This window comes from Sphaerodactylus townsendi, linkage group LG01 (assembly GCF_021028975.2).
Source record: "Sphaerodactylus townsendi isolate TG3544 linkage group LG01, MPM_Stown_v2.3, whole genome shotgun sequence".
Lineage (NCBI taxonomy): Eukaryota > Metazoa > Chordata > Lepidosauria > Squamata > Sphaerodactylidae > Sphaerodactylus > Sphaerodactylus townsendi.
The window spans coordinates 94,555,411-94,575,500 of NC_059425.1; the positions used below are offsets into that span (position 1 = coordinate 94,555,411).

General features: G+C 42.5%; 1 protein-coding gene across 3 annotated transcripts in view; it reads left to right on the forward strand.

The window, feature by feature from the left end:
- Positions 1–19,383: 19,383 nt before the first annotated feature.
- The window catches only part of PLG (plasminogen), a 41,536-nt gene continuing 40,829 nt past the window's right edge, over positions 19,384–20,090 (forward strand). For all 3 annotated transcript variants that reach the window (XM_048507205.1, XM_048507214.1, XM_048507223.1), the window contains exon 1: positions 19,384–19,495. In XM_048507205.1, the coding sequence (XP_048363162.1) occupies positions 19,447–19,495 (49 nt within the window). In that variant the 5' untranslated portion in view covers positions 19,384–19,446. The remainder of the gene's footprint in view (positions 19,496–20,090) is intronic.

Genomic DNA, 20,090 nt, shown 5'->3' on the forward strand with positions numbered 1-20,090 from the left:
TGGTTTGTGAATAAATCAAAACGTCATCTAAGTATACCACTACTCCCTTGTACAATAAATCATGGAGAACTTCGTTGATAAGGGCCATAAAAGCCCCGGGGGCCCCACTTAACCCGAATGGCATTATTAAGTATTCAAACTGTCCAAACTTTGTGTTAAATGCAGTCAAGTGTTCATAGCCTTCAGCAATTCTGACCCTGTAGTAAGCTTCTCTCAAGTCCAACTTAGTAAAGATGCGTCCTTTGCCCAATGCGTCTAAAAGGTCCTTGATCAAAGGCAAAGGGTATTTATTGGACAGGGAGACTGCATTGAGACCTCGGTAATCTGTGCAGAGCCGTAAAGACCCATCTTTCTTTTTTACAAACAAAACAGGAGCAGCGTGTGTGTGTTTGGTAGCCCGCCGTATGAACCCGCGAGCGAGGTTCTTGTCTAAGAAGGCACGAAGTTCCTTCTCCTCATTGGGACTCATATGGTAGATTCTACCTTTGGGCAGTTGCGCCCCTGGCTGTATTACGATTTTGCAGTCAGTGTCTCTATGGGGTGGCAACTGATCGCATTCTCGCTCCTGAAACACCCTGGCTAGATCTTGGTACGCCGGTGGGATGCCGGTAGAATCGGGAGCAATCGCTGATGAAGCCAGGGGAGGGTGTGTGTCAGGAGAAGTCGAGTTTTCCCCCCAATTCATGTGTTCCCCGCAGGGAGGGTCAGTGAATTCCAAGATCCTTTCTTTCCAAAGGAATTTTGGTTCATGTAACAACAACCATGGCATGCCCAGAACTATGGAGTGTTTGGCCACTGGCGCCAGAATAAAACTAATTTTCTCCCAGTGGTCGGCGCAGCGGAGGAGAACCGGTTGCGTTTTAAACTGGGCTGGTCCTTCGCTCCCGAGAGGACTGCCGTCCATTTGGGTGAAGGGTATGGGCTTAGCCAGGGGGATTTGGTCTAGACCTAGCTCCTCCGCCACCTGGGGCCGCATTAAACAATGGGAGCAGCCAGAATCCACAAGGGCTGAGGCTATAATACGAGTATGCTTAGCGGGGTTGGCCAGAAACGCTTGGATTGTAATGGGAGCGCTGCCTTCACTCACCGCATCTGGAGTCGAACCCATGTCCATTGGGGCTGAAGAAAGGCAAACTGCTGCTTCCCCCTCCTCCGGGTCGCCTTCGATGACTGCTTTAGATGAGCCCGTTGGGGTGGCTCCAGATTTGCGCGGTGGCTTGGCAGATGGGGTGCGCGCGGCCGGAGTGGTTGGCTTCTGTTTTTCGGCAGTTGGCGGCTAGGTGACCGGGACCTCCGCAGTAAAGACACAATCCCAGCCGGCGACGGCGCTCGGAGGTGGTCTCGGTAGGGGCGCTGGGCTTGGCTTGGTGGACGCAGTGGTCGGCTTCGGGCGTATGCCTCCGGCACGAAGCGCATCTGCTGAGACGCCACTTGGGATCCCAATGCAATCCAATCAGCAATAGTGCGAGGGACCCGAATTAAAAACACCGTTTCGACGCAGCTTGCCGCCGACAGCATCTGAGAAGTATTCGCATTTCATGCGCTCAGGCCACTCAGGAGGGAGTCGAGCAGCCGCCGCACGAAATTCACGGGCAAATTCTGCAAACGAAGCGTTGCCTTGCTGAATAGTTTTGATGGTGCGGATAGCTTCATTTTCCGCGACCTGGATCTTGGAAGCGAGCCCTCAAGGCTTGGAGGAATCGCGGGCACCCGTCGCGAGAATCTTCATCTTGCAGGTTCAAAAGAGTCACAAACCAGTCGGGTTGCTGCCCCATCCAGGACTGAGCCGATGTCCCGTATTTTTTCGGCGCTCAGACCGGTATAAATCATCATAGTCCTCCATGTGGGCATCGAGTTGCAAGATGAAGTAGGGAAGTTTGGAAGCGGTCCCATCGAAACGGGCGGTATTGAGGTCTGTAGTAACCCCTTTCCACGGCCCTTGGCGGCTGCAGAGGGCGCGGTTGCGCAGGTTGAGCGGGCTGGAGGCAGCGGTTGCGCAGGGGGGGCCGGAATCGGTGGAGGTATCAACGCCGGTGCCGCTGGTGTTCCAGTGGGAGCCGGTCCTTGGAAGGTGGCTGGACCCAGCAGCGCCGCCTCGGGCGCCGGCTGTACCCGTGACAGCGACTCCAACTTGGGTTGCCCTGGTCTGCTGCTTCCTCAGATCCCCTCTCCAAGGCAGACAGCTCTCTCTCCTTGCGAGTCAATGCATCCTGGTGCGCATGTAAAGCTGCTTTCTCTCGTTCCAATTTAGCCAGTTCGTCCCGCTGAACAGCTGCAGTAAGTTCACTTTGAGTGCGCAAGGCCTGAACACTCTCACGTTGACGCTGTAAGTTCAGTTTGGAGTGTTCCAGGACTTTATCATGGACTGATAGATTCTGCGCATATTGCCGTTGGAGCGCATCCTTGGCACGGTCCAATTCGAGTTGGATTTCTTTGCGCTGCTGCTCCCAGTCTCTCTGCAGGTTTTCACGCTCTTGCCGCAGCTGTTCCCGTTCCTCTTCCCATAACTGGCGCTCACGGGCGCATGCTTCTTGGGCATCTCGCAGTCGGCCCACTTCCTCATCCCCGCTCTCTTCGATGGGAGAGGGAACAGATCCGCTGGGAGGGCAGGCTTTCTCGGACTCCTTCGTCGCCTGGACCAGCGAGGCATCGCGCTCCACCGGTGGCTCCACGGGGCATCTCAGGTGCAGCCGCTGCTCCGGGATCAGGGGTCCGATCGGAAGACGGCACGGATACCCCTCCCACTCCCCGCTATACTCCCAGTGTCACCGGCGGCCTTCGGCCGGGCCCCAGTCCTCTGCCACGGTGGATCTTTGGGAGCAACACCAAAATACGCGGCCAGGAATCGTTCAATGGACTCCTGGGTTGCCGCATGAAAGGTGGTCAGGCCCGCCTCCTCCGTGACAGGTTGCATCTGAGGTTTGTAATCCATACGAAAACGGGTAGATATCCGATCCACAGGCGCTCGATCCATAGACAGCGCCCCAAACGACTCATGTAAGTCCCCATGGTCGTCTTCACGTCCCTCGTTCCAGCGCAGTAAGGGAAGACTCGTGCTGATACGAGGACGGGAAAGAGTCACCAGCGAGACCCGTTCTCCCGCCGGTTCCTCCAGATCCAGAAGGGACAGGTCGGAGCCCTCTTTGGGGGCTACCGCACCTTCCCCAGAAACATCCAACCTCTCCATGCCGAGGCACCAGAGGTCCACTGCACTAGGAATATAGATGATTTAGGATTCCTGCCACAATGTAAGGAATTCCATAGAAGCAGAAATAAAAGGCTCTTTGGTGTAAAAAGACCGTTTATTCAGACATCTTAGAAAGCTCAAGTACACGCAGTGGCAGGAATAAGATCTCCCGCCAGAAACACAGGTTATAACTCTGTCCATCCCATCCCCCCTCTCGGATTCCCATGGGAACGGAGGTCTCATCTCCCTCGCAGAGATAAGGTCTCCGCCGGAGAAGCTGGCCCATCGCCCGGGCTGTGGAATGTACTCAAGGCCAGGCGGCTGCCCTTCTCATCAACACCATTGAATCCTTTACACCTATGCTGTTTGCTCCCTGTGCTGCTCCTGACACAGTGGAAGGGGCAATTGCATTGGCACAGCCCTCCACCATTTCCTCTGCAGATTTGCCCCTCCATCTGAATTGGGCTGCCCAGGCCAGAACACAAAATTTTGCTAACTGTGAATCTTTGTCCATCCTTCGAAAAGGTATTGCACTACTGTTGTTTCTGGATTTTTTTTCCTATGGACTTAACACTACTTCTTACATTTTTTGTCTATTTTGAGCAGTGGTAGTAACTTCATGGTGCAAAGAAAGCCACATTCACAATTAGCAACAACTGAAAAAGCCACAAGTATTACGCCTCATGTAACTTTATTTGTTTATTGATTGATTGATTTGGTTTCTATCCAGCCCTTCAAATGCATCCCAGGGTGGGTTGCAACAATCTAAAAATGCTTTTCACATTACGATAAAATAGAAATTCTTAAAAACATACCTAAAACTTAAACATAGTTTAAAGATTCTGAGAAGGGGCTGTGGTGACCCTCATCAACCCTACCAAAAAGCTCCCTTCTGCTTAAGGCTGCTTCCACAATGCTATGATTTTCTGTGTAACTTTCTGCATTCAGAGTGGCAATATGGAGTATCCATCTGGGAGTCTCCTCATAACATTTGGCTCACCTATCATTGCCCTGCCTCAAATAATCAGAAAGCCTTTACAGGATTTTTTAAAAAGAAATCAGCTATTGATATAGTGATACTGCATTACAACATTATAATGATCTCCGTTCTAGTTCCCTGAATTCACAGCTTAAAAAAAACAATTCTCTAGCCCTCTTTGATATATATACATTTGGGGACAGGTGCATCTCTGCAATAAAAAGGACTAGATGTTTTTAAAATGAAAGCTAGCAGATAAATCATAATAGCGTTAGCTCTGTAAACTGCTTTTGAAAGCTTGTAAAAGGAAAGTATAAAAATGACAAAAATGAATAAATTGATGAATACAGAAGATGGAGAATTGAAATGAATAAAACCTTACATGTAACCCTAGCAAATCTCACCACCAACGCTAAAAAAAATCAATAGATAATTATTCAAAATAATTGGTAGTCATAAATTCATGAATCATTTTTAATGGGAGTACTTTCTTCCAGCAGGCATGGGAATACTGACAAGTATATCTACTCAATCAAAAGCAGTTGTTGGTTACAGAGTCCTGTCCTGAAGTTACATAACTGTGTCTTGCCTGCATGAGGTCATAAAACTATTTATCATCCAGCTCCGTAATTAGGTATTTTAAATTTGAGTCATCCTAAGTTTAGCCACACTAACCTTTTAATCAGTTCTTGAAGAGAAGCTGCTCAGTTCCAAACTCTAAAGTTTAAACTGTAAGCTCTAAAGATACAGTAATTGTGCTACATAAGGGGCGATGAAACCTGTTAGCAAACACATTCTAAACTGCTTCAGATACATGTTTTATATGCCAAGTGGATTATTAATCCAGTTTCTAAAATACACAGATATAAACAAACATGTTCACTTTTCCCATTAAGTAACACTATGTCCTCAGAGTCCATATTTTGATCATTTTAAAATTAAAAAGCTAAATATAATTGTGAAAAACTACTGCTATGGAAGAGGGAAAGGGAACATGCCCAACATTTTTGTTTTAATTTGACAAACAAAATTCACATTCTGCAATAAGTAATGTATTGTTGAAGACTTTCATGGCTGGAATCAACTGATTGTTGTGGGTTTTCCAGGCTGTGTGGTCGTGGTCTGGTGGCTTTAGTTCCTAACATTCCACCCGCATCTGTGGCTAGCATCTTCAGCGGCATGTCATGGTTATGTGCATTTTGAGACACACACCTTACCATGACATGCTGCTGAACATCCCAGCCACAGATGCAGGTGGAATGTTGGTAGCTAAAACAACCAGACCATGGCCTCACAGGCTGGAAAACCCACAACAGTCAGTGTCTTCAGGATACTCAAACCTATTTTAAATTCATGATCAGGACCGGGATTTAAAATGTAAATAACAATATTAAAAAGTAATATCCTTTTGGCATGACTAAAGTAAGGTGTGATTGGGGTGCTGTGGGGTTTCCAGGCTGTATGGCCGTGTTCTAGCAGCATTCTCTCCTGACGTTTCACCTGCATCTGTGGCTGGCATCTTCAGAGGATCTGAAGTGTGACTGGTGTGATTGTAGTCACATCTCATCATGGCGAGTTTTCATTGTTAGGATCTGCCTGGCCTAGACCATGTGCAGAAATTTGCAGAGGCATGAATACCTCTGTGCATATAAACAGAAAAACATAAGGGCCCTTGCTGATCAGACCAATGGTCCATCTAGTCCAGCTTACTGTTTTCATGCAGCAGCCAACCAGTTGCCTGGAGTTTCAACCAGCTGTGGCACGGAACCAGGACTTCCCTTACTGCCTCTGAATATGGAGGTTCCATTTACTCACCATGGCTAGTAGCCATTAATTGACTTCTTCCCCATGAATCTACCTTTTAAGGCTGTCTATGTTTGTGGCCATCACTGTCTCCACTGACAGTGAATGCCATAATTTAAAGACTTGTTTGTAAAGTATTTCCTTGTGTCTGTCCTGAGCCTTTTCCCCTACGACTTCATTGTGTGCCCTTGAGTATTATTATTATGGATGACGGATAAGAATTTCTGTTCACCCACTTTCTCCACCTCATGCCTACTTTATAGTCCTTTGTCATGTCTTCCCTTAGCTGCCCTCTCCAGACTGAAAAATCCCAGACTGTCCAGACTTTCCTCTTTGGAAAAGTGTTCCAACCTTCTAATCACATTCTTTGCCCACCTTTGTACATTTTCCATCTCTGCAATATCCTTTTGGGAATATGGCAACCAGAACTGCATACAGTATTCCAAATGAGTTCAGACTGTAGCTTTATACAAGGGCATGGCAATATTGGGTGCTTGAGTTTCAATCTATGGAAACATGTCAGAGAAAAAAAAATAACCTGGAACAGCAAAACAATTTTTTTATTGCATTGGATAAGGAAGTAACATTCAGCAGTGACCCAGTTATCAATGTAACATATTGTTCAATCGAAGTCAAAATGCTTGTAAGCATGAAAAGAATACATAAAAGGACCATAACTTATATCGCATCTGAGCCAAAGGATATTAAGGGGAATTGAAATCTGTCTTGTCTTTATAGCAATAAATGCACAATTTCTCCATTCACAAAATTCCCTTTGATATTTCCCCTTCTCCCTTCTACAAAGTAGCTTGTTAAGTGTAGGATTCTTTCCTATCAGTGGAATAAATGCCAGCCAGTTCTGGAAAGAATGGAAAATTGTTTTTAAATGCATAAGTCTCAGAGCTGCCAGTTGGCAGATATGCTTTTCATTGTGCATTGAAAGGAGACATCTTGCTCAGCTGCAACTTTCCTCCCATTTTATGGGATGTAACGCAAGCTCCTAGCATACTGGACTTGGAAGTATCTGGGTCAAATCTTTCGCCTTCCATGAACCTACTAGGTTGCTCTTTAGACAAACTACTATTACTCAGTCCCTTATTTGTCAAATGAAGGCAATAATAATGACATACCTTGTAACGCTTCTGTGAAAATTACTATAGCCAGTTTGAATTCTGAAATGTTAACCTTACTTATCTAAAGTATTGCCAAAATAATGCATGTCCATAGATGTAAGTGCACATTTAACTCAATATGAGAATCCCTGCTGATTCTCATATCGAGTATTCAAAGCTTCAAAGATACCTGACTTAAAACAAACAAATAAAAGTCTCAGGGAAAGGACACTCTGCTGAAATCGGCAGAGAATGCTGAGTTCAACCCCCCAACCACTTTCCACCCTCCCCCACCCCAATCCTAATATTTCCACCTCCCCCTAGTCACACCTTCCAATCCTCCCCACCCCAGGCCTTACCTTCTAACGCTCCCCTGCCCCAGCCTCACTTTGCCAACCCTCCCATCCCTCAGGACTCAGATTTTGCCATGGGCTCCATTTTCCCTGGCTACGCCTCTGGCACAAAAGCCCAAGATTGGCCTAACCTGGGCCATCAAGGTCAGGGCAATGCATGTTTACTTGGAAGTAAATTTCACTGAAATCAAGGGACTTACATCTGACTAAACCCTGAGAGAAGCTACAATCTTATACTTACTCACAAGAAAAGCCACTGAGTGTCCTAGTAAAATTGCAGAAGATTTTAAGATCAAGTGTTTTAGGGTAAATCTATATAGATTTACTAAGCTTATTCAGTAATGTATAATCTTATCTACTTTAAATTTCTAAGTGCAACTATTTCAAACCAAAATATGTATGACACACTTTATAGATAATATGTTTTGCAGGAAAAAAAGGAATGAGGGATAGCAGATTTATTGAAGAATCAGCAGTAGCACAGCTAGGAGTGGGGGGGGGGGCGGGCTAGAGCCCTGGGCACCACTTTCTAGGGCAGGGGTAGGGAACCTTTAACACTCAAAGAGCCATTTGGACCTGTTTTCCACGGGAAAAGAAAACACTTGGAGCCGCAAATAATTTTTGACATTTAAAATAAAGATAACACTATATGTAGGGGTTTTTTTACCTTTTACTCCGCTCATTCTAAGACGCGCAAGGATGAAGCCAGCGGCTCAGCCTCGCCGCCCACCAGGAAAGCCCGCTGCGCAGCCCAGCCAACCGTGGGCAGTTGGTGCACCTGCCCTGCTGCCTGAAGGCGGGCAAGGATGGGGCTGGCGGCTCGGCTCGTGGAGCCACAGTGCAAGGGCAGATGAGCCGCATGCGGCTCTTGAGCCGCAGGTTCCCTACCCCTGTTCTAGGGATATACAGTGGAGCAGCACCCCCCTTACAACTGCACCCTGTCTTGAACTCCAGGAAATTCTCCAGGGGTGCAGTTGAGTGCCAGCGAACAGAGCACACCCCCCATAATACATTGCCACAGTTTGTGACATTTCTATGCAAAACTCAGAGGTATATAAGAGAAGTATCTGTTCACAACTGTTACTTATGGAAGCGAAGTTGTAATAAGCAATCTAACATTTGTGGAGGATAAAAAAAGAAGTCATTGTGGGGAGGGGGTGAGAAAGAAGGCAGCATAGTATAGCCTGATCTCATCAGAACTCAAAAGCTAAGCAGGCTGAGTACTTGGAAGGGAGACCACCAAGGAAGGCTCAGCAGAGAAAGGCAATGGCAAATCACCTCTGCCTCTCACTTCCCTTGAAAGCCTCTTGCTGGAGTCATCATAAATCATCTGTGATTCATCAAAATGAATTTAATTTTGTTCCTAGTGCTGGTTTCTTATCCAGTTTGTCACAGAAGATCAGAATAACTGCTGGAAAAATAATGTGTCCACATTACTCCCATATTCTTCTGGCTTTGGAAATTCTGGAGAATAAATGGGGTGGGTCACTGATAGTGTTTCCAAGCTGCCTTTGTAGCAATGAAAACAGCTGTATCCTTCCACTGTATCTATCACAAGGAGAAATACCAGTTTGTAGGACTTGCCTCTTTCTACTTCTTGGCTGGGAGGAAGGACTGGGTTGTAACATCCAAGATGACTGAGCAAAGAGGTGTCAAAGAAAGTACTCAAGCATACACACACAGAGATGGGCTCAGAGACAAGCCTCTACCAGCTGTGAAACATCTCAAAGGCCAGTTGTTCTATAGGCAAGAGATTCTTCTAAGCTGCTGCCCTCTCCTGAGCACTGATGTTATAACAGGATTTTTCCACTGAAAGATTAGAAACTTGAGATTCAAAATGACCACCAAAATTTCAGTTGCCATGGTGCCCCCACTGCAAAAAAAACCCCATTTTGGTGTCTTTAAATAACATGACGTCTGCTCTTATATCTGCAGGCAACTGCAGGAAAAGAGTTATGCAGATATGAAGTACAACATGTACAGTGAAAGCTAAATAAAACACTTGGGGTTACCTGCAAAGTTCATAACTCCATAGGATAAATTTCTTTACAGTGCAATCCTAAACTCAGTCCATTGAAACCAACTGGTGAAACTCTGTAAACCCTTCTCTCTTTCCAAATTGGGGCTCCACTTGACAACTATTCCCCCTTTTAAAAATACAGTAAAGACCCACTCATGATTCCCCCAGCCTGACATCTGGCTTGGCCCAAAGAGGACATTTACTTGTCAGGAGAGAACCTTTATTTTGCCTTTTCACACACGACAAGCCTTGCTCTCTCTCTTGCCAGCAAAACTGCTCCTCTTTGAAGTGTCTTCTGCCAGCTGTAGAAACCTGTTGTTTGCAAACCTCAGTGGAGCAATTTGTCACAAAACAGACTTTATATGAGAGCAAATAACAGTTTTCTATCTGGTAGTAAGGGGGGGGGGTCCTGTGGTAGGCTCCTTGGTCTGATCTAGCAGGTTCTGCTTATATTCTTAAATTTGGATGCTGTTCCTAAGACTTACATTCACTTCAAAACATTTGAGAACCACTGAATGAGATGATAATCAAGAAAACTATCTTGCCAATTCAAAATCATAAATGTTTTAGCTGACATTTACTTGGCTTTCATTTAATTTCAGCATATGCATTTGCAGCTAATATATCAGCTGAATTTAGGGCAATGTAGTTCTAATACTGTTGCATTTGAATATAGAGCTTGTTTGTATTAAGTATCACAGAGGCTGTTGAACAAAGGTTTTCATGTATGCATCTTAAGAGTTATAGGCAGCAGCACTAAAATTAAGTAGATCTGCACCATGTTATCCACAGTAAGTCCTTATTCTGAGATCCAGCATGGTGTAGTGGTTAGGAGCAGTAGACTCTGATCTGGAGAACCAGGTTTGGATCCCCAGTCCTACACAGGAAGTCTGCTGGGTGACCTTGGGCTGCTAGTCAGAGTTCTCTCAGGACTCTCTCAGCCCCACCTACCTTACAAGGTGCCTGTTATGGGGAGAGAGTTTGTAAGCCACTTTGAGACTCCTGACAGTAGATAATAGTGTGGTACAAAAACTAACTCTTCTTCTAACTTCCTACCTCCTGATATGAAAGTTTCAGAATCAAGGATGCTCTTTAGTAAGCTGATTCCCAATTAACTGTAGTTCCTTTTTGTGTGTGTGCCATCAAGTCTGACTTATGGTGATTCCACAAGGTTTTCAAGGCAAAAGACATTCAGAAGTGGTTTGGGAACTCCGGAGGATATGATGCAATATTATTCATAACCCATTAGCACTCTCTCTCTCTCTCTCTCTCTCTCTCTCTCTCACACACACACACACACACGCACACACACACACATACACAAACGTATGTATAAGTGTGTGTGTGTGTGTGTGTGTGTGTGTGTGTGTGTGTGTGTGTGTGTAAATCACACACAGTCCAACTAGGAGGAAATATTTATGTTATCCTATTTTCATTTGTGGCTGAGGATGCAAAATGATGAGCATTTATTGCAAAGTGGAACTAAGAAATTTTGTTTCCTTTTGTCCTCTTACACCATCTTTCTTTCAGCTGGATGGCATTTATTTCTGTTACTTGAAACAGAATGAAATAAAGGAATAACAGAGAAGCAAGACTGGCAATCAACTAAGCCTAGTGAAAGGAAAGGTCAGTTGACAACTGCTTTCTTTGTTCAAGTGTATATAGACTATGTGAGAAATAGTGGCATTCCACCCAGAAGTGGCAGACCTCAATGCAAATGAAACGTAATGCCCATTAATTTTCTTCTGGTGACATCTTTTAAATTGCAGATTGGAATGACTTTCTTCTGCATTCTTCAACCACTAAAGGTTGTCACTATAATACTGCTTGGGTTGAGAAGGAAAAAAAATCCATGTTGTTCCTCTGATGAATTTAAATTATTTCTTGGCTCTCAATCAACAAAAACTCACCATGATGCAAATCAAGGATTTGAAGTGTAGAAGGCAAAATGTGGATTGTGGGTGCTACTTTCTCAGCCCAGTGATATGTTATTAGGCTGACAGTAAATAATATTATTGTTGTTTGTTTATAAAGAAGGGAGTGAAGTGCCCTACCAGTGTTAATTTTTTGAAAAAACAAACAAGTCCAGAAATTAAAAGATATGTCAAATTTCCCAAAGCACGGATACCTCCATAATGTCATACTCCTCTACATTATATTTATGCAATATATAATTATAGTAGTGTCTTAATCCACATTTCAAAAGTGGTCAATCCACATGGCACATAAATAATGATATTTATTTGATTATAAATCACAAAAAAGACAGTTAACTTGAGTCAAATACAATAATTGCATGCCCTCCAAGCAAGTAATAGTATCATTCCATAAGTTATTTTGCAATCTGAATACAAACTGCTGCCACATTAAAAATGACTATTGACTGAGCTTAAGAATTCTGCCTCAGGGTTACATGACTATTGACTGAGCCCTTCTGGGATAGGGCGGTATAGTAAATCCTATTATTATTATTATTATTATTATTATTATTATTATTATTATTATTATTATTATTATTAATAATAATAATAATAATAATAATAATAATAATAATAATAGTACCACATCTGTAAAGAGCTTAGGCTGGGCTAGGGTCCTCAACACTGTGTTGGAAAATTCCTAGGGATTCAAAGGTGGAGCCGGGGAGGAGGGGAGGACTTGGGGAAAGGAGGGCCCTCAGCAGGGTATAATGCCATAGAATCCATCTTCCAAAGCAGCCATTTTCTCCAGGGGAAAAGATCTGTACAATCTGGAGATCAGTTGTAATTCCAGGATATCTCCAGGCCCCACCTGGAGGATGTCAACCCTATTTACAAACAAAGTGACTTCTGGATTCAAATGAAACTTGTGTTCATCAGTAACTTTAAATCCTCCAGTGGTTTTCTTGTTTTTATCACAGGACTGTGTTTAGACAGGTGATTTTTGTAGTATCCCCTAGACTAGAGTACTTATGCACTGGTTCTCAGGTCCATTCAACAAAGACAAGCTGGTTCAAACACACAGCTTTTCATTTACAAGAAGAGTGTGACAGATTCCAAGACTTTGTTAAGTGTAACAAGGAATTAATCTCAGCACCTTCTGAGTGGCTGACAGCTAGAGAGACAGATTTGTAGTTGGAGTTGTGAGGATTGAGTGAGTCTGAGGCAAAGAATAGACCACGCTCTTGAATCATTTTTCCAACTAATTTTGTGAGGCCTTTTGTTCTAACCTATCATCTGCACAGAAAAGCTTTCTTGAAGAATTCAGTTTTGCATAATTTGCAGGAAAGTGGGAGCTTTCCTGACCTTCTTAGACAGTCCATTCCTTAAGTTGGGAGCCACAATCTTTTCTGTGAAATCATTCTGTACATCTCCTTTTCCCCTGATCCAGTCACCTCTATTTTGCATCTGTGTCTGAATGTTAACATTACAAGGTTTAAATTAAATTAACAGTCCCATCACCTGTAATTCTCATCTCTGCCTCAGCATTACATTGCTAGTTCCTTATGACAAAGAGAAAAATATTTTTAAAATTCTTCAAAAATGGAGGAGGAGGAGGAGGAGAACATGGCTGATGGAAGGTTGGGGAACTACACGGGTATGGATAAGGGCCCGGTGTTTGGTGGGGTGGAGAAATAAAGACTGTTGTCAACATGATCACATGCTCAAAGGAAGCTGGCTTGGAAACAGATTAAAATATTGCAGTAAAAGTGCTTGGAAAAAAATGAAGGAAAAATGTTTCCAGAAACAAATGCAGGAAAATTGTGCAGAATTCAAAGGAAAAAAAATAGCATTCGACAGCAAAATCTGTAGTGATCAACGTGAGGAAAAGGCCTAGGTCTTGCCACATTGCAAGGTTGGCAGACCTCCAACAAGTGAGAGATCAGTGTCTTCACTAACTGTCCTTTAAACATGTCTGGAATCCACTCTTGAATTCTGAGGTACTTAGATGGCATTCTACTTAATATTCATACTTTTATAACAGAACCAAGTATTTTGGTAATCCTTAATAAGAACATTTTCCCCATTAGTTTTTTTTAAAAAAACCTGATTTGTAGATGTTTTCCTATTCAGGCACCTCTACAAATATAAACTTTCTCTGCGTTTCCTTTTTATTCCTTGCTTTTGGGGAGCTGGTGGTATATGTAACTGTCAAATCTAATACACTAGTATCTACGTAAGATCTGTCTTTCACTTTCTTTTTTTTCTTCTCCTCTCTTGCCCCACCCTCTCTCTCTTTGGCCACCTATTGCTGTATGCATACATGCATTAAACATATATCCCATTCAAAATAGTGTCAACTCATAGAACAGCCTACATAAAAGAGATTTATATGTGAGATTTTGGAAATGATCAAGGAGCAATGTTGGAACAATGATGGACAAAATGCATCAAAACAAAATGGAACTACTGTTTAAACTTTCAATTTCTCGTTATTGTTTTACAACAAGCAATTATTACACTTACAATACACTGCATCAGTTTTATCATTTGTGAGAAGAATATATTAAGTACATACTGAAAATACAGAATTTGTCAGGTGAATAGTAATCTTATTTCTAAAGAAGTTCTCAGACTTTCTGAAGGCAAGAAAGCTCAGAAATTGTCATAATTTAATATGTCTATAAATGTCTAAATGTGCCAAGAACTGCACAGAATTTTAAAGCCAACAGGTTTACAAGCTTACCATGAAAAGATTATATCATACTTACAAGTGTGTTTTGTGACACTGAAAATCATTCTCTGGCTATTCTGCAAGTCATAATATCTTCCATGCACATAAAGTATACCTATTTTGTAAAATTTCCTTTATCCTGCTTTCAGTAATTTTTAATTTTGTGCATTTTCTCTTTCCCTCTCCAAAAACTTGCTCATTTGCTTTCCTTTCCTAATTGTGATGGAATTAATAAACCAAACTTTGACTTCTCAAACTATCCCTGGTCTTATTCAATACTTTCCCAGTACAGTTACCATAAATTCACCTTTACTCTATGGACTTTCCCAAGTTTGGCGTTGTTCCCATTTGCTGCATATCAGTTCTCGCCCAGCCACCTCCATATCTGAGGATTAACCTTGAAACACATGAACTTTAGCCTCTACAGCTATGCTTAGTACATGACCTTAAGGCTGCAATTTTGTGATTTTCCCCAGTTTTTAGGGATTCCTGCCATTTTTAAATAAAACTAAATCAATACACACAAATGACCAAATTAGGGTGATTGTTTTAGTATTTCACTGTAATGTGAGATTCTTACCTTAAAGTAAATTAACTTGAATGATTAACTGCTATTTCATAGGTGCCTTGGAGCTGATTATTGTTTAACCACTGTACTAACTAAAGTACCCCAATTCTCATTCACCTTAGATAAAAATTCTTATTTAGGTAAGCCTGAGAATGTCAAACAAGAGGGCAAACATGAACAGATCAACATTGCTGCAGAAAGAGGGATGGGATTTAAACGAGATACATGACATGCTCATAAAAGGAAAGCATCCTTCAAGTGCTGAAAACTGTCCGCTCAAGGTGAAAATGACACACAAGCCTTGAAAGAAGAAACAAACTGAAAAAGTTATCTATTATTATCTGACAGTGCAACAAATGCCACCCAGTAGAGTGTATACATTCAGAGTTGGTCTTCCAACAGGCAGCATGGGTACAAAGTTATGGTGGAAGCAAACTGGAGATCCAGTATTTTGTTACTGAGAACAGTGAAATAATTGTTATGCTGATGTGTAATTTGTTTCATGATCAAGTGTGTTGTGTTGTGTTGGTTACTCTGTAGTCTGTGCCAAATCTGGTCAATATCTACTATCAGTACTAGGTTGAAAATAGGACCCTTCAGCATCATTACCATGCCAACTGCAATTTACACCAGTGAAACTTGGAAGATCACCACAAGAATAGCCCAAAAGCTGAATTTGTTCCAGCAGCGGTGCCTTTGCAAGATTCTTGGAGTCACTTACCGTGACCGCATTACAAACAAGGAAATTCTCAGCAGAAATGGTATATGGAGGCTGAAGACATTGGGACAGAGCGACAATTGCATCTTGCTGGGCACATCCTACACCTACCAGGTTACCATCACCCGAAAACCATGATGTGATGGGTACCATCTGGAGGAAAGCAAAAGCAAGGTAGACCATGGAAGACATGGTGCCAGACCTTCAAATAAGACCTTAATGAGGTCCACATCTCATGTGACGAAGTTGAACTCGTCACAGCCAACAAAATTGTTGGAGATCGCTTCTTGCCCAATGTGCCCAGTTGCACAGGTGGAACTATGTCTAAGTAGGCTGGGGTGGCCAAATGGCAATTCAGGAGCTGCATCCGGCTTTTTGCCACAGAGTATGCAACTCTTGGTTCTCCCCCACTCTCAGCTTACTCACAGGTTTTTCTTTTCCTCCTTTCTTTTCTTATTAAAAGACCGTTGTATTCTGTAATGAAGTTTATTAAGTGGAAGTCGAAGCATCATACAATCCTTACAAATTGAAAACTGATGGAGTTAATTTATACAATCTTGACAACATATCAGCCAGATTGTAAACAACTCAACAAAGATGGAGACTCACAATATTTCTACTAGCAGTAATAGCTAGTAACTATCTCTAATTTACATATTTTTCTCCATAAACCAGATTATTATTTGTTTCTCAACCTGTGGGTCGCAACCCCTTTGGGGGTCGAACAACCCTTTCACAGGGGTCGCCTAAGACTTTCTGCATCAGTGCTCTCCATCTGTAAAATGGATAAATGTTAGGGTTGGGGGTCATCACAACATGAGGAACTGTATTAAAGGGTTGCGGCATTAGGAAGGTTAAGAACACTTTAGATAAACAAATAATGAGCATTAGCAATATCTGTTTTTACCTTTCTGTTTTTATTTTTGGCTGTCTTATTTAATGTTAATAAAAATTACACACATGAATTATTATTATGACATAGGTGTATTTCTTAATATTTATATAAAGGTTTGTAACAAAGTGTGCATGTGCATAATGATAAAGACATGTGTAATATTTGTTCAAGTCTTGTGGTTCCCAAAGATCTGATGTTTATTCTGTATGGCTCATAGGTTGAGCCACGCCTGTAGTCTAGCCCTTTTCATTGTGGGCATACTTCATGGCAATAAGTCAATTGTCACTTTTTAAAAAATGCCTAGAAAAGCCATCTGGTGATGTTGTGGAGGGAGGGAGTGATGGTAGCCACAGGGGGCTGAGGAAAACTGTCTTGTGAATGCACTTTTGCCATACTTCAGCTGTGGCAGCAGTGGTGTGAGTTACATATTAGAATCATCTCCATGTGAAAGCAGCTTATGTTTAGGCAAGTTTAGGATTGCTCATGTAAGTGAAAGCTAAAGTCAATGGTTTTAGCAACAGACTTGGCCACTGCTGACAAGAGAAGACCAGTTCAAAAATAATATAAAATTAACAAAAACAATAATAATAACAGATTAATAACAGAACTGTGCTAATGTAATTCTTGCATAAATTCCAGTGGATCATCTTGGCCATTGAGTTTTGCCTCTGTTTGTACTCAGTCTGGTGATCTTTTAATTGTAGATCATATACTCAGCAGCTACATAAAGATCGCCCAGACTGAGTACAGAGGCACAACTCAGTGGCCAAGATGATCCACTGGAATTTATGCAAGAATTACAACATTAGGACAGCTAAAAACAGGTGGGAACATTGCCCAGTGAAAGGCATAGAAAATGAGGTCAAGATCTTGTGGGATTTTTTAATTCAAATGGACAAAGTATTGGCACATAATACACCAGATATCACAGTGATCGAGGACAAGAAAGTGACCATTGTCAACATAGAGGTACCTGATCTCAGCAGGGTCATTGAAAAAGAACATGAGAAGGCCACTAAAGATCATGATTTGAAAATCAAGATTCAGTGACTACGATACAAATCAGCTGAGGTCATCCCAGTGGTAATCAGCACACTGGGAGTAATTCCAAAAACACTACGGCAGCACTTAAAACATCTTCAAATCGACAAAATCAACTTCTGTCGGAAGGCAGCCCTGCTAGGATCCACACAAATACCATGCCAATACGTTACGACATCTTAGGCCTCTGGGTGAGGTTTGAATTGTAATGAAAGGCCAACAACCAAAGAACTGACAGCTGTGTTATTAAACAAAATTAAATAATAGTAATAATAACAAATTGGTTATGCATATCTACTGCCACATGCTGGATGTGGCCTTTGGTGCAGCACTGCTCACTGACATTCAGAGTGGTGACTGGTACTGTGCCAAATGCCAAATACAGCACATAGCTGCATGTAGTTACTTTATCAGTGTCTGAAGCCACTACAGGTCAATGTGAACTACGTTTTTTTCTGTGGCAGTCACATTTTGAATCGGTTGTTAGACTAGTTTCTTTTTTAGCCGGAGACATCATTATTTCAGATTCTGAACTGGGCTCTAGAATGTGGAACCAGGGATGCCCGTTGGGGTGAGGGTGGGGTGGGACCTGAGGTAGCCCTAGATATTTTTGCAGAAAAAACAAAAACCTAAAAAAAATCACACATTGTGGTGTGTTTTTTTTTTTAAAAATCCTAAAATAATAGGAAAAAACATCTGTTGCTTTAAGAGATGAGTACACACTGATATCTCATGAGATTTCAGTGGCCATTAGGGGGTTACTAAACAAACACAATAATATTGCTGAGCCTTCAAAGCCTTGGTTTGTTTCAGTCGGAGATGAGCCAGGCAGGGAGTCTAAGAAAGGTAAAGGGCAGAAAGAGGGAGAGAATGAGAAGAAGCAAAAGTGGAGAGAGCAGAAAATGACTGGTGCGAGTAGGGTTGCTAATGCCCAGGTGATGGCTGGAGATCGCATGCTACTACAATCTCCAGGCAACAGATATCAGTTCACCTGAAGAAAATAGATGCTTTGGAAGGTGGGTTCTGTAGCATTATACCCTACTTGTCAGGACTGCAATTCCCAGCAATCACCAGTTCCCGCCTTTTTGCGTTGGAGCGGGAAACAGGGCTGGGGAGCTACAGCAAAGCGAAACTATGTAGCTCCGTCAGCACCAATGAGAGACCAGGAACTGGGGGGAGGAGGAAAGCTGATTGGTTGCTGTCTGTTTTTGTAAATAGAATAAATACTGGAACTGAGGACAAGAATCCTCAGTTCCAGCACCCTGTAGCTAGGGTGACCCAAATCAATAAAGTTCTTCTGTTTAAGTTGACTTTGAGTGGTGTTCAGCCTTATACTACTGAAGTCTCCCCCTAGTCCGAACCCTGCCCTCTCTAGAGATGGCAACCTTAAATGGCAACCTTAAATGCATAGAAGACAAGAAAAATGGAGAGTCTGACTGGGGAAGGGTAAGAGGGAAATCAGAAGACTTGGTGGTCAGATAAAGGTTAGTGAGTGAGAGAGGGAGAAAGATGCAGTGAAGTAGAGAGGTTATGGGAGCTTCTATGTATTATGTGCTAAGTCACACCCAACTTCTAAAAGCTCCAACAAGGGGCTTTCAAGACAAGTGAGAAGCAGAGGTGGTTTGCCATTGCCTTCCTGTGCAGAGCCTCCTGGTCTCCCATCCAAGTACTAACCCTGTTTAGCTTCCAAGTTCTGACCAGATCAGGCTATACCATGTTGCCTTCCCTCCCCTGGGGGCTTCTAGGGGGGTGGAAAGAGAAAATAGCATGGAGAGGGAATCCAGGGAGGGGGAATGACATGCCCCCCCGAATCCTCAAGATTCCCACTTTTGTGTTTCATAAAAGTGTTTTATCAAAGAAAGCTAAGAATTATACTCCTTACACATGCCGGGAAAGGTCTCTCACCTTTTCCTACCATCTAAGTCAAACATTTAAAGGTTATTTTGCAAGATTTTGAACTCAAGGTACTGTTTGAACATTTAGAGTGGAGGGGCCAGGGTACTGAGAGAATGATTTACTTGATAGGGGATATCTTGTTTGCTTGATGTTGTCTAACTCTGTCAATACAACTGTCCAAAGAGACACTGAGCTTTCAGCACACAGCCTGCCAGTCCAAAATGGGGGCTAGCAAAGATATATTTGTGTTACTTTTATTTATCCATTCAGGTAAGGCTTCTTTTACATTACTTTTAAAAAGGAAACTGAACTTATGGAAGAACTTTGTATAACTAATCCTCAAACCAATTTATACTGACATGACCTGAAATAGGCTGAACCACAGGAATAGCTTGTGTTGTTATACAGATGCTATCTGTTAAATGCTGGAGACCAAAATCTCTTATTTTAGAAAAGGTTGTACTGTAATCACATTGGATTTTCCAAATGGTTGTGCAACCCCCTAGAACTATGGTACTAAAGGGGTGACTTAGTAGTTCTGTAGCCACATTTAATGTACATTAGGCCATTTTTACTGAGACTCAGGTTCGCAAACTGTGATGTATAATAATGTCCAAGGCACATGAGCTAATTTTTAATCAGGTCACCCTGTTTTACTCGGCATTCATGATTAACTCATTGTATCATTTCCATAATTTTTTGTAATCTTTATACTTATCTGTAAAACCTCCAACCTCCAAAGAGCTCGGGTTACCTATTCATATAGTGTACATTGTCAGACTTGCTTAACTTCAGTAGTAGCCCTAAATCCAAGCGCCTTCAGACCACCCTCTGTTCAATATTATATATATTATAGTCGGAACAG